The sequence below is a fragment of the Protopterus annectens genome, chromosome 1.part2, assembly GCF_019279795.1.
Source record: "Protopterus annectens isolate FY-2018-M chromosome 1.part2, PAN1.0, whole genome shotgun sequence".
NCBI classification, from domain to species: Eukaryota; Metazoa; Chordata; order Ceratodontiformes; family Protopteridae; genus Protopterus; species Protopterus annectens.
The window spans coordinates 927,687,657-927,703,494 of record NC_056727.1 but is presented as its reverse complement, the minus strand read 5'-3'; the positions used below and the strand labels follow the sequence as shown (position 1 = coordinate 927,703,494).

Sequence of the window (15,838 nt, the reverse complement as noted above, 5' to 3'; positions counted from 1 at the left end):
TTTAGTTGACAGAACAAGAACTCAATTTGATAACCTTGCTAGTAGGATTTTCTAAGTGTGACTTTATTTATGAGGAGGAAGGTAGATTGGCTACGGTGATTGTACGTTTGCTGCCATCATGAGTGAGATGTAAAATGACAATTACAATGCCTGAGTATGCTTTGGTAAAGAGAGACACATGGAGTGGTTTACGGGGGAAAAAGGCATGTCCAAACACTATTTCTATATATGCTTCGGAAATGACTTAATGTAATTCCTTACAGACGAGTGCTTGTGGGGTTCAGGTTCTGTTAAGTTTACATCTCACTCTGTTTAACAGTTGTACTATGATGTACTGCCTCCTGTTTAACAGTATTGTACCATAAGTCCTTGCTGCTCACTGGCCATCTATTTTTCTTCCTGTATACTTTAGGTATTGATGTGCATTTCATTCATGTCAAGCCTTCAGGTGTACCAGCAGGAAAATCTGTTAAACCACTAATGATGGTTCATGGATGGCCTGGCTCTTTCTATGAATTCTATAAGATAATCCCATTCCTGACCGATCCTACCACCCATGGGCTGAAAGGGGAAAATGTATTTGAGGTCATATGTCCCTCCATTCCAGGATATGGCTTCTCAGAGGCACCTCACAAACAAGGTATGTCATCTCAAGGCTTTGATTTCTATAATGTATTGTCTGATATAGTTTTTTTTCTGTTTGCATGGTTTGGAAGTCTTGCAGTACATTTGTATTATTTCCCTTATTTTTTGCTAGAATGTTGCTTTTTGTTTATATTTCTCACACTAATCTGAGGTAAACCCACATTTAAGAATGTATTTGTTCATTATTCCAGCTAATAACAACAAACTAATAAAAAGGTACATTGATCAGCATGGTCTTCTGACTGCATCTTGTTGTGACATGAGACCTGTAAACAAGTAGAGGGATAACTCTCCAGAGCAACTGGTACAATAAGCTTGTGATTTTATTTTGATAGTACCATTTCTTTTGTTCATAGGTGTTTACTAGGGTAACGACCACAAAGGCCTTTTTAAGCCTAGCCTTGCAGCCCAAATCTCTGACAAGTTCTTATACCCTTGATAAGTGTAGAAATGGGCCTGGGAGATGAACCATTTGCAGGTTACCTCTGTCCATTACAGGCATAGGTGCCAAACCAGGGCTGAAATTCCTGTTTCCCATCCAGTCGTCCAAGTTGCACTTGAATTGGGTTAGGGAGGAACTCTGCTTCACATGGATGGGGAGCCTGTTCCATAGATGGGATAGTCTCTGGGCTACATACCTATCTCTCCAGCAGGTCCAGTTTGTCACAGACAAGATTTAAGTCTTTAGAATAGGTAATTCTGGTACTGTTTGTTTTGATGATATGCAGGAGGTCCATCAGAGTGGGTCTGACAATGCCTTGTATGCCAGGCATAGATCTCTCTTCAAAAGCCTGTTGGAGATAGAATACAAGGATAGGACCTTGAGGCGGTCTGCATAGGATGTTTTACTTATGCCTGGTATTCTTTTAGTGAGGAACCTCTGTGGACGTTCCAGTTGTTGGATATGCCTGGTTAGGTACATACCAAAGGGGCCATTGTACTCAGTGATAGGTCTGATGAACTCCGGATACAGTGGAACAATGACTTCCTTGGACTTAGATGCCATACCTTTCTTTATAAGTTGCGCAGCATAGAATGATTTCCTTACCCTGTAGACACGTGATGGTCAAAGGCTAGATTTACTATTTGTGTGACCCTAAGTCCCTGACTACTAGGTCAAATCTAAGGGGTGCATTGTCAGTATGATAGTTACAAGGGATGGATGACTTCCCAAAGGATACTATTATATATTTCTTGGCATTTAGTTTTAGTTCTTGGCTTTGACACTAGTTGTTTTGTGTCACCCCCTCCTGGAGAGCATTTGCATCAGTGTGAGATTTAGTGACAACTCCTGTTGTGACTGGCCTCTTTGTAGAGGTGAACTCCCCAATTCTAACTTCTTGGGTCCTGTTTTTGAGCCATTTGGCTATCCACCGGGTAACATATGGGTTTGTACCTAACCTCCTGAGTTTGTCAACAATGCCAGAGTGGGTTATTATGGCAAATGCCTTGGCCAGGTCAAGGTAGGCAGTGTGAACGATTTTGCTCTCCTCCATTGCTTTGGTGACCTTCTCAAAAAAGTCCACCAGGTTGAGTAGGCATGATCTGCCCTTTACGAAACCAAACTGGGTTGGGTCCATTGTCTGGTGGTTTACTGTATCTCCGTTGATCATCTCCATGATAATTCTTTCCATGGCTTTACATACAAGACTATGAGTTTGCAGTTTCTAGGGTCTGTAGATGGCCCACCTTTGTGGAGAGGGAATGACTGTTGCCTTTCTCCATTCATGAGGCACAAAGCCTGTTTGGAGTCTACAGTTAAACAGTAATTCCAGAGGCCCTGATAGGTCTTGTTTCATGCTATTTAGAAGGGATCCTGGGATATTGTTTGGGCCCATTGATACAGAGTTCTTTGTCTTGGAGAGAACATTAAGGACCTGATCCCTAGTGATAGTAGGGAGAGTTGTATTTCATGATATTTCCTGATGGAAGGTTGAGGGGGAGAGAGACAGATAAAGTTGAAGTTGAATTTATCAGCCATGAGGTTTGCTATATCTTCTGGCTCAGTATAGGTGGCCCATTTAGGTAAAGAATGCTTTGTGGTTGTCCTTGGCCTGGGAGGCCAAACTTACCTCAGATTTGGCCTTGGTAGACTTTGTCCTTAAAGTTGTTTGTTTAGTTTGAGAGTGCTCCACTTTCTAATTTTTGCCATGATTTTCTTCCTCCTGTTGTACAGCCTATTGATTTTGTGATTCCACCAGAGTGACTTGCATTTTGAGTTATTTCTGTACTTCTTCCTGGTGGGTACAGCCACCTCTATGCAGCTGTTAACATGCTGCATGTACAGGGTTTCTGTGAACAGTTCTGCATAGGCAGCAGTGTTCTAAGGGTTTATGGGGGCTTGAAATTTGGCCAGGTTCTCACTTAATAGCAGGAGTTTAGCCTTAGAATAGTTCCTGAATATTTCAGGTTTAGCTGGGGGGGTCCAGGTTTTATTTTTACTTCATAGGAGACCATTTTGTTGTCTGACCTTACCAGGGAAGGCATTGCAGTAGGAGGTGTGCAGCAGTCTCCCATACTAGTGAGGACCAGATCCAGTATGGTTGTACCCTTGGTTGGTGTATTGACTATCTGGTCCAGGGAGTTTATGTTTACAAAATCCAGGAATGTCTGTGCATGTACATTTGGTGTCGTATAGGATTTCAGTTTAATAGTGGGATAATTAAAGTCACCCATAAATATGGTATTGGGTTTGGATGGTTAGTGTTTTTAATAAGTTTACATACATGGTATGGGTTTCCTGGGTCATAGAGTGGGACCTATAGCTTGCAAGGAAGTGGTATTGGATTTTACCTATGGTGATTTGTACATTGAGCAGCCAAAGTACATTATCCTATTTGACCAGCCTTGAAGTATATTTATTTTTGATGTAAATAGAGAGACCTCCACCTTTATTCCCTGCCTATGAAGTCACTGGCCTAAATTGTGGAAAGCATTGTAACCTTGCACTGTTGGTGTGCTCTCTGCGGCTTTAAATGTCTCTGTGACGCACAGACGTCAGCATTCTTTAGGGTAAAGAGAGCTTCTAGGGAGTGGAGTTTTTTGTTTAGACATGTTAAGGAGTCATCAGACGATGTTTAGACCTGTTAAGGAGTTCTCAGATGTGAACTATTAAAGTGGAATGTAAACGAAACATGCATTCTCTCTTTTATGTTTCATATTTGTGGCATAAAAGCATTAGAATTTGCAGATTTGTATAGTGTCATGAAGCCATATGAATGATATTGGTCCCATCTTGTAATATGTAGTGGATGGGAACTTAACATTTAAAACTGCAACTGTATTATACCAGTTAAGGAGTTAGATATCAAATTCATCTCATGTTATTACTCTACAGAATTTCTTTGCACAAAAAGCCTTTGGCTCGTTCACCTAATAGTGTCTGAATTTACTTTAAATCAAGCTATTTGTATGTTACTGTATTTTCTTGAGCATGATGCTTCAGGAGAAAGTGCTGCCATGTTTGGATTGTGTGGCTCTCTAAAGCTTACTTAAGTGGCCTAGCACATGCATTATGTTATCTTCTGGTTATTTATTTATTTGCGTTTGTTTACTGTGATGGTCCACTGGGCCATGGTGAGCCTAATTTCAGTGGAGGCCCGGGGAAAAAAGGCTTCACACTAAAATACACAGTATGTACAATATACAACATATACAATACATTGAATACAGTAGAGTAAATAGTACAATACCAAAGGACATCCATTGCAGTTGAAGTTTTTTTTTTTTTCCTTCTAGAGGACTGCTGCTTCGGGAGCCCACCATATAGATTTGTGTGCATCCACTGGAAGCAAGATCCTGACATCTCTCAAACTCTGCTAAACACATCTTGCTTCTGAAACCAGACTTAGGATCAGAGACACAGTGAATAGGGACTTCTTCTGTTATGTGTTGAGGGTGTGTAAGACTGGATATTATGGCAGAGACCAGCCCTTTAAGTGTCGGTAGACACTTTTTATACTGACTGTGCATGCACAGCAATACATTGTTTACCCAGCAAATGCAGCGGGAAATAAGTAGGGCAGAATGGTTGGGTCTTGTAAACAGTGCCCTGTGTCTGCATGCTGAGCATCTCCGTTCCAGTTTAGTGCATAGATGTGCTGACTGATGGGCTGGATAACCACTGGCTAGTTGCTACCTTAACAGCACAATACTGCCTGCAGTAACCCCAAAAAGTATATACATGATAGCTACATGTATTGTTTTATATGACTTATGAATGACAGCTCATCTGTGCCTCACATCAGTGGACAATTGATGCCCACTCTCAGATGTCTAGAATCATTTCCACTGGGCACTGACAATAAAATATCAAAATCCCCAGCTCTCAGAGCTCCTGTTTCTTAACATGATATTTGATGTAATGTTGTCCTATCTCGCCTTCATTCTTACTAGGTTGGGTTTGGATCTGATCCTCAGATCCATCTCTGCCTTTTGTATTCAAGCTTGAGGGCTTCTGCCAGCTCGTGACATCCCAGCATGCACTAGAAACCTTCCCCAGATCTTGTTTGCCACTAAACAAGATCAGGTGCTCGTTCTGCTAGCTCTGGCTAAGTATTATCTGTTGTTCTGCTTTTATCTTTAAAAGAAAGTTATTTTTGTGTGTTGTTATCCTTATATAGTTAGGATTTACTGAATAAATAGGTTCATAGGTTCATACTAGGCTATCTGCCCTGGGGCAATTATAAGCCTAGCCCGATTCTGTATGGCTTACGCCACCCCTTGATTTGAGTATACTGTGCCCTTTTTAAGGTTTAGTTTACTGTGCCTCTGTCTAATAGTGACACGGGAGTAATCCCTGGGGCAAACCTACGATCCCCCATCCACTTATCGAGATTCTTCTTGAAGAGATTCAGTGAGGTGCTCTGCCTCACATGAACTGGAATTCTATTCCAGAGCGAAGGGAGCCTCTTATGAACCTGTCCCTCCAGCAAGTATTTAGCAAATCTATTTCCTTTTTTGTGCCTGCTTTCTGCAGTTGGCCATCGTCTTTCATTCAGGCCTTGTTGTCCCTCTCCCAGCTTATTCCTTTCAAAGATAAATAGCCCATTTAACTTAGAGGGCTCTTATTTCTGTTCTTTGTGTTATTCTTTAAGCACCTTTTAAGACCGTTTGTTTAAGTTGGAGAACTGCCCTTCCCTTTAACATGTTTAAGTTAAAGGGCTTTCTGTCCCTTTTTCCATCTCCTGGGCAGTAGCCCGTTTAAGTTAGAGGACTATGCCTCCCTCCAATTCCCTTTTTTTCTTCAAATAACTTGTTAATTTTCCTTTTCTTATCCAGTTAGTTACTAGCTTTTCTAGTCTTCTAGTGTTTCTCTGTAAAAATGTCAAATAAGAACAAAAAAAACAATGGGTTTCAAAAATGGTGAGGGCTGTAGGAAGAAAATGATCTTAAGTGATAGACACACACTTTGCGTCTATTACCTTGGAACTGTCCATCTCCAGGAGTCATGCTCTATCTGTCATGCTTTTAACCACAGAGCGCTCCTGGAGAGGAAGAACAAATTTATATTAAAAGGATTATTAAAACCCCCCTTTTCAGAGGCTTTAGAAGAAGGTCTGGGTTTATCTAAAACTACTAAGTCCCCCACTTCAAAATTAGACAAATCTGACAAGTCTGGGAAGAGATCTTCCTCTTCTACCCTATCTGAACCGTTGAAAAAGGTGTCTAAAATTTCCACACCAGATCCGAGAAACATTCAGCTCTGACACCATTTGTTTCGGTGCTGGTAGAGTTTGAGAGATGGAGTCTGTCTCTAGCCTTGGAGCCATTCTCCGCTACACTCAAATCATCAGTTTTGCAGAAGTCTCCAACCCCCTCGACTTGGTCTTCCAGGAGTCTCTCCTGTGGATTGGATGGTACAGAGGCTATTGAGGACACCAGTGCTGGCCAAGTTGTTGTCGGATCCAACCCCAAGGGCTTCAGATCCTACCACATCCACTTCTTCTGCTCCGATTCCTCCTCATATCCAACCCTTGGCTTCGAGTCAGAAGGTCTGGAGCTGATTTTAGTGGATCCTTTGGATCTGGGATCCACTATGGGATTTTCAGATCTGACCATTGCTCTGACATCCTTGGCTCCATCAGAGCTCAAGAAGTCTAGGAGCTGATGCTCTCCATTCGGGTACGGGGAGGTGAGTTGGATCTGACAGTTGTCAGATCCTGGCTTGCCTCTCGGTGCATCTGTTCAGGTGAGCGCAGCTCCTGCCTCGGGTCTGTCATCCTTGATTCCTGGGGTTCCCTCTGCTTCTTTTGATCCAGGGATATCTTTGGATCAGAGATGGGGGGGGGGGGGCTTTTGAGATGATGAGTGTTGTCTCCACAGGCAGCTCCGCTGTCCTCTCTGGATGTTCTACCCCCAAAAGCCTCTATACCCTTGCACCCACAGGGACACAGAGATCCTAGACCTCAGGATGTCTCGCAGGGTACTCCCTACTCTTCTGAAACCTCTCCAGTGTACCCCTCTGAAGAGGTCCCTCAGAAGAGATTATGCAAAAGGAAGCATTTAGACTCCCCAGAGGAGTCCATAACTTCTGATATGGACCTCGATGAAGCTGAAGGGTCCCCACTGTCTCCTACTGGTGATGTCTCTTTTGGAGACATCCTGGAAATGCTGAAGCAGAGAGGTGGCTGGGAAGTCCACCAACCCTTCAACGGAGGAGTCCATATACCTGAAGGCCTTCAGATCTCACCCTTCCACCTCTTGAGTGTCTCCACTTTTCGATGAAGTTATGGACCTAGTTCTTCAGAAGGTGTGAGAGTCTCCAGATTCAGTGGAACCTGTCCCTAGGAGGCCAAACAAATTTATCACATCTCCATCAGATAAGACCTTTCTAACAAAGGGAGTCCCAGTAAATGCTATAGTTGTGGGGGCAGCAACCAAGAAGGAGCTCTGAGACATCTTGTTCTGTCCATCCACTGAACAAGGAGTCTCGGACAATGGACAGATATGAAAAGTGCATTTTTTTCTTAGTGACATTCCCTCAGATCACTGAATTACCTTACTCATTTTAACAGGCTGCAGAGAGATGATCTGAAAGAGCTAGGAGATGCTCTCCAAGTTTTAGTAGCTGAAGGGGTCTCAGATAGTGTCTTCTCAGGTCTCTACCTTAAACTCAGTTGTCAACGCCTCCATGAGATTCATCTCTTATGCAGCAGATGATGCAAGTAGAGCAGCAGGTTCTGGAATTTCCTCAAGGAGACATTCTTGGATGCACTTGTGTGACTTTGCAGAGCCATTTAAATCTTCCTTTGTGAATGCCCCATTCGATGGCTCATCTCTGTTCAGGCCCAAAGTCAAGGACACGCTAACCAGGTGTGACCAGGAAGGAAAGACTCTGTCATTGGAGTCCGTGTTTCCATGCCTACCAGACCTTATCCCAAAGGTCAGAAAGGAAGTGGCAAAATGTGGTTCTGAAAATCTCCGACATCTTTTCAAGACACGTGCTGAATCTTCTCCCAGGGGCAGAGGGGGAAGTAGTAATGGAAGATGCCAACTATGCGGCAGAGAGGGTCTGCAGAATCAGAGTGACAGATTTTCTTTGGTAAGCCCTTTCAACTCTCCTGAATGGAGGTCCATCAGTCCATCTCTAGAGGTCTTTGTACCCAGAAGCCTTGCAATGAATAAAAGACAAATGGGTGCAAAGCATCATATACAGAAGTTACAGCATACCAGTTTCCTTCTCCGTTCCAAACATAAAAAAGGTTCTGGATGTTCCACCCAGACAAAGGGAACAAGCAACCTTAGAAATTCAAAAGTTGCTAGACAAAGGAGTCATCTAAACAGTCCCCACAGACCAGCTAGGATCCAGAACTTTCTCAAGATTCTTTTTACTTCCAAAGAAAATGGGGGACTGGAGACCAATTCTGGATCTCAGCAGTGTAAAGAAATCAGTAAGATAGTCCAAGTTCTGGCTGGTAACACTGCAGTCAATACTCCCTTTTCTGGGGCAAGATGATTGGATGTGCTCTATAGACCTCCAGGATGTATACTACCACACAAAAATGGACAGGCAATCCAGGAGACACCTGTGCTTTCGGCTGGGAGCCAGTCACTACCAATTTTGAGCTCTGCCCTTTGGCCTCACTACAGCCCCCAGAATATTCACCAAATGTATGGCAGTAGTCGCGGCTCACTTGAGATGCCTAGGATTCCGGGTGTTTCCATACTTGGATGACTGGCTCCTAACCAGCACGACCAAGTGACACCACCTTGCAACTCTACTCTCACCTAGGAATTGCAATAAACTATGTAAAATCTGCCTTTATTGCCTTCTCAGCATGTGGTATTCATAGGGGCAGAATTGAACTCAACAGACATGACAGCCAGACTCCGTCCAGAAAGAGTTCAAGTTCTGAGACACCAGATTTCATATCTTCTAACAAAGAAAAAAAATTTAAGCAAAGATAGTCCTAACAGTCTTGAGAATCATGATAGCAGCAATAATTCTGATCCCCCTAGCATGTCTGCACATAAGAATTCTCAAGTAGCTGCTGTCTACTCAGTGGTCGATGCAAGAACTGCCGATGTCCCACAAAATAATAATAGCAGAAACTTTCAAGAAGGACCTTCATTGGTGGCTGTACTCCACTCAAGTGGCTCTAGGTCGACCATTTGTATTTCTCCAACCATAAGCCACATTGACCACGGACACCTCTCATATAGGGTGGGGGGGCATTATCTGGGAAAGGCAGCCCAAGGCACCTGGCAGGATCATGAGGCCCACTTGCACATCAGTGTCCTAGAGATGAGAGTGGTGCTTCCAGCATTGTAAGCATTCCAGGACACTCTTCTGCTGGGAACTATTGCAATACAGACTAACATGTCAGTTGTATAGTACATAAACAAGGAGGAACCATATCTTACTCCGTTTGCTGAGAGGCCCTGAGAGTATGGCAGTGGGTGACGACCTCCCAATGTTTTCTGATAGCAACACACATCCCGGGGAAATCCAACGTGATTGTAGACAGACTCAGCAGAGCGATTCTAATGCCTCATGAGTGATCCCTAAAACAGGAAGCAGTGGAAAAGATTTTCCACAACTGGGGCCAGCCTTGCAGTGACCTTTTTGCGACATCCATGAATGCCAAATGCAGCAGCTACTTTGCCCTAATCCCACCTCCTGGGAAGTCACCAAGGGATGCACTTGTTCATGGTTGGCCCTCTGGTCTCCTTTATGCTTTCCCCCCTTTCCACTAATACCCAAAGTACTTCAGAAAGCAAATTGCTTGGCAAGGGACTTGATACTCATCACCCAATACTGGCCTCATCAAATTTGGTTCTCCTTCCTGTGGCCTCATCTTCAGGAAAAGCCTTTGATTCTGGTCCCAGTTCCAGACCTTTTGACTCATGCATCAGGAATGCCCTATCCATCCCTTCAGACCCTCACATTGCCAGCATGGCTGCTCCAATTCCAACACTAACCAGATTTTCGAACCTCTCCATCAATCAAACCCATCCTAATTTCTTCCCATAAGGCTTCAACAAGAAAGATATATAGAAGCAAATAGAGAAGATTCTCCTTATGGGCGTCTCATAACCACATTGACCCCTTTTCCTCCGCAGTCAATTCCATTCTAGAATTCCTAGCTAAACTACTCAGTGAAGGTGCAGCTGCAGCTACCATTTGAGTTCAGCTAGCAGTGATCTCCAGTTTTCATCTAGGTGAGTCAGACCTCAACATTATGTCTCAGACTATGCAAAGCATTTCTTAAAGGAACTTTATTATTAAGACCACCTATCAGAGACCCTCTAGCACCACAGGACTTAAATTTCATCCTATCTCATTTAAGTTTTCCCCCTTTTGAGCCAGCATCATCTTGTGAACTCATTTTTGACATGGAAAACTACTCTATTGATAGCAGTCACCTTTGCTAGAAGAGTGTCAGAGTTGGAAGCTTTGTCTATAAACTCCCCGTACTTGCACTTCATAAGGACAGGGTGTCCTTACAAACAAACCATTCCTTTTTGCCCATAGTTTGCTCAGAATCAAATTTGAACCAGATTATATAGCTGCCAGTCTTCTTCCCAAATTACAAAAACAAGGCAGAATACATGCTGCATCATCTGGATGTGCACAGACAGTTACGTTTTTACTTACACAGAAGTAAAGAGTTCAGAACTAAAGAGTTCAGAAAATCTGATCAGCTATTTATTTCCTTTTCAGACTCAAAGAAAGGTACCCCTGTCTGTAAGGTAACGCTTTCATAATGGCTTTCAGATGGCGTAACATTCATCTATAAGTCTCAAAACAGAGATCTCCCCAAAGGAGTTAAAGCCCTCTCTGCAAGAGCCATTGCAACTTCTTCCACCTTTCTGGCTAAACTACCAGTTGATGCCATTTGTGCTGCAGCAACATCGGCAAAATCAGATACCTTTATCACTCATTACAAAGTCAATTTGGCCTCCAGAAACAGGGCCTTTTTTGGTTCCACGATTCTGAGGAATATTCTCCCTTGAGTCACCCAAGATGAATGGTGCTAGGGACGCTGTCCCAACCTTATAAGAATGAAGGCGAGATAGGACATCATCACATAAAGAAATTATGTACTTGCTGTAATGTTCCATGTGTGTTGTCCATCTTCGCCTTCATTCTTACATCCCACCCTCCTTTCCCCGACCCCTTTTACTCCTGAAAGACCGAGTCTGTACAATTTAATTAATCTCTGAACTTCTTCATCTGAGTTGTTTTTTTGTGATATTTTCTTACTTTACATGATCTGGGTAAGGTTTCTAGTGCATGCTGGGATAGGGTGTAGCCACAAGCTGGCAAAAGACCTTGAGTTTGAATATAAAGGCTGAGACGGATCCAAGGATCGGATCCGAACCCAACCTAATAAGAATGAAGGCGAAGATGGACAGCACACACAGAGCGTTATGGTGAGTACATAACTTCTTTTTACAAACCACAGGGTGGCCAAAGTTTCTCTTACTCAATACCTCTTAATTCTGAGTAATTTACAGTATAGTAATGACTGTAAAATGGCCATTGAGTGATAGCATGTGCCATACCAAAACGATTTTCTGTACAATTCTTGTTTGATGGTACCATCTCTTATCCCAATCAGAGTTACAGCCAATAATTGTATTCAAGTGCCAAGTAATTGCTTCACAAGTAACATAAATAAAAATATTCAGGGTTTCCTTTATAGCTCATAAGTGAATTGTCTTTGTGGGTGGCATAAAAAAGTAATGCTTTGCTTAAAATATATATAGGGAAGCATGTTTTCCTCAGAAATATTTATAAATATGTTAGCATAACTGGGAACAATGGCTTCCCATCACATTTCCTGTTGTATGGATGAACAATGACTAGTTGAACAGAAAAAAAAAGTTTTTAGTTAACTTTCCCGCAAACGCATATATAGGTATAATATATATATATATATATATATATATATATATATATATATATATATATATATATATTTTTTTTAACTTAGCTGCTGTATCTGTTATGAAAACTACATATCCGTTCCATTGTTATCCTGTCTGTAGGTTTGGTAGTAACCATTTAGATGAGAAGCTGTTTTGGTCAAAGTACAAATGAGATGGTGGAATACATGGCTTTGTAACTGTAGGTACTTGAAACTTGACAAACACTTCATTTGGAATTCCAAATGGAATTAAAAATAGCGCCATAAACCTTGGGGACCACAGCATTAAAGAAATTGGCCCACCAGCCCTTAACTTAAGTAGAATACTGTACCTCTCCATCTCAGTGTAGTGCAGTTAGTCAACCAGACAAGGAGAAGAAGAAGAAAAAAGGACACAACTCTTTCCTAGACCACAGGGGAAAAAAACTATTTAAAAAAATGATGTCACTGAGGAAAAGCAGTAAACTTTAACCTTAGTGGTTTAAATGTAGGGAAAACGTGTTGCATCCATAGACTTTAATGAGCACACCACCCTTCATGCGGAAACGTGCCCCTTTAAAGTGTATGGACACAACACACATTACCCCAAGGTAATATCATGGTAGTAAATGCTTAATTTATCTGGGCTGTGGTTTATTAAAAAGCTAATGAAGCTTTTTACTAAAAACAGCCCAGATATGTAACTCTAGTCATGTATGAAAATGTAACCTGTCACCTGACTCATCAAATGCTGTGATGTATATCCTAACATTGAAAAATCACTTTAACATCCAGTTGCAAGCAGTTAGATTGTCCCTTATTCACAATGTCAATAACCCTAATGAAACTCTAGCATTCTTTCTTAATAAACTTGCACCAGTTCAGCATACTTTGTTCGCTAAGGTTGCAAGAAGACTGAGAGGGCAAAAATGTCCCTGGCTAATTATTCCTCTTTAAAAAGCTGCTGATAATAAGAGATGAAGCTTTGAGAAACCTGGAAACACAGCATGTCTGTAGCTGTGTCAGGACTATTTCAGTCTCAGAAAGCAATGTACAATTTCCATCAGTGCTGCAAAGCTTCCTACCTTAGAGGTAGACTCAAGCTGTAGACTCCTTCCCTAATCTTTTGTGAGGAGTGATTAATCAGCTCACAGCCAACATTACTAATTCAAAATGCTTATATCCCATAGCCCTATCTGATCCAATAACCATTAATAATTATGGAAATGTCTTCACGAAGACCATCAAGAATGTCTCTCCACCAGACCAGCCCATTTGTATCCCGAATGATTCTGAAGTTTTACACACTGACTGTACACCAACCTTCTACTTCAAATTCCAGTCATCAGAAGAGGTTAAGAAAGCACTACATTCACCAAATAGTAGCTCTGGTATCACATTTTCTAAGCTGCATCCCACCTTCATGAAAATGTCCAGAGCTTTCATTTCCAAACCGCTCTTACCTACTGGAATGTTTCTAAACAGTTTTGAAGATGATATTATCCTTCTCTTAAAATCACTTGCCAAAATTATGCAACGATTAAAGACCTATATAGCCAGCCTGTGTCTGCTAGGCGAACTCTTGGAAAACCAGTTTACAAATATTCAAACTCATTACTCAGTGTGGTCTTTTGTTAGACAGCCACAGACTTCATTTTGAATAGCATGGATAATGGCTTAATAGCATGGATAACGGCTTGCTTACTGTAGACATATTCATTGACATAACAAGAACCTTTGAAACGGTAAACCACTCATTACTGATGAATTAACTACAAAGGCTTAACTTGTGCAACAACACCATAGTTTACTGGCTACCTAAGCAATAGTAAATTTAGATGTATGCCAGGGATATATTGTAAGAGCCAGGGATTCTGCTCACTGCTATACCACAAGACTCTATACTAGGACCCCTACTGTTCTCTGTATTTGTAAACAATCTCTCCGGTAACCTTTCCTATTCCAATATCGTTTGTATGCCACTGACATTTTAATGGAGTATGTCAAGAATCTTATTGATTTACAGCTTAAGCTGCAAGCCAGTTTCACCTCTGTACAGCTGTATGTTTTCCAACCATCTCCTAATTAATCCAACCAAAACAAATGTGATGCTGTTTATAACCAGGCAGAGATTGTACAATCTCCTGCCACTCACCATGCAAACTGCCAATAATAAAGGGAACCTCATTCTTACAGCCACAGAGCAAAGGTATCTTAGACTAACCCTAGACTCGGTCTTTTACCACTTTGTCAGCAAAACCCTGACTCACCTAAAACTTTGCTACAAAATGATCATTTCCTTTCTCCAGCAACAAGGCAGTCCCTGGCACACAGTATCCTCATTTCTAAATGAAAGCCCTGCTTCCTTCTGCTCATCTGCTGTTCAAATGCAGATACTCAAGAGTAAACAAACTACGATAAGTACAATTTGCAGATTTGCATTGCTAGCACAGGCGTGTGGTGGGGATTGGCCTTTGCATTGTTAGCAGAGGCCATTGCCCACCATTGCTACCTACTTAAAGGCATAAACATGCTGCCTACTAACTACAGAACTACTCTTAAGTTCTGTCTCGCTCCTTTTTAAAATCATCAGGCAGGGCCAGTGCCCTCTAGTAAAGTCCAAGTTATAATTTAGAAAACAAAACTAATCTCTCAGCGGCAGCCTTGATGGCTCCCTTTATCTATGTGGGTCCCAATTTAAAAAACAAAATAGCAGGAGAAGGAGCCTTCTCCAAACTTAGTTCACTGTTTTGGAAACTTCTCCCTCCAGACATTAGGCGACAAACCACCCATCAAGCTTTCGAGAAACAAGTAAGTGAATATCTCATAAGGGACTCAACTCATAACTGCCTCTTCCAACAATGGCTACTAAAATCTGTGCGCTACAATGATCCACAAAGGTAAATCATCCTTTTTTTTTTTCAGACTTTTGATTTATCTAATTGATTAACTCAAATGTAAATAATGAGTGTATTTATTTCCTTTCTGGTGCATTTTTAAACCTGTCTTTCTTGTTGTGTAATTTGCTCCATTATAACTTACAATATTTATTTTTTTCTGTTTGCCTCTTGACGTAACTCAGGGCTGAAAAAGGTCTTCTAACTAGTCTACCTACTTGGTTTTCAAAATAAATCAAAGTTAAATATTGATAATAAAGTCATTGTTTTATGAGGTTTTAATAATCTTTAGCAAGTGACTTCTAGTTGTATTTGAGATCGCTCGGCACTTAATTGCGGAGTTCATTCGGACATCCTCTAGAGCTGACCGTCTAACAAAGCTAAAAAACTTGATTGCATTTTTTGTCACTTCTCATTCACACTTACACTTCCTAAAGCCTCGAGTGATCACTTACCAAAGCAAACCAAAAAACAAACACGCACGAAAACATACCCATCCCTCTTCTCCACACATTACAAACACGATAAGATGTCTAAAAACCGTTGATGTAAAATCTTTTGAAGAAGTGCTTTATTTAGATCATCTTTTACTTCATAGGTATACTTTCCTCCACTTATATTGCTGTTGAAGTCTTTACAGACATTTTATGTTTGTTGAATAAATATTCCTCTCAGAGACAGAGAGAGACATAACAATAAGACAGAAAAATGCTACACTAATTAACCAGCTTTGTCACGAGTTTAATGAAAGGCCAAGAATCAGTGAGTCAGCCAGGGGATTTACAAAGCTAAGCACTTTAAAGGACTTAAATCTTGTCAACAGCCGTGTAACTAGATTATATTTGCAGTGCCATTTCCGGAAGTAGTACCCCACCCCCTCAAAAAAAAAGGACTTTGTCTCGGCTTACTCTTTAGCAAGCCATTTGGTACAGTTTTACCAGT

General features: G+C 41.5%; 1 protein-coding gene across 1 annotated transcript in view; it reads left to right on the top strand.

Moving 5' to 3' along the window:
* The window catches only part of EPHX1 (epoxide hydrolase 1), a gene marked incomplete in the record, with an annotated part of 687,022 nt that overhangs the window by 406,782 nt on the left and 264,402 nt on the right, over positions 1–15,838 (top strand). Inside the window, 1 exon segment of the mRNA XM_044059800.1 lies at positions 413–640. Within this exon segment, the coding sequence (XP_043915735.1) occupies positions 413–640 (228 nt within the window).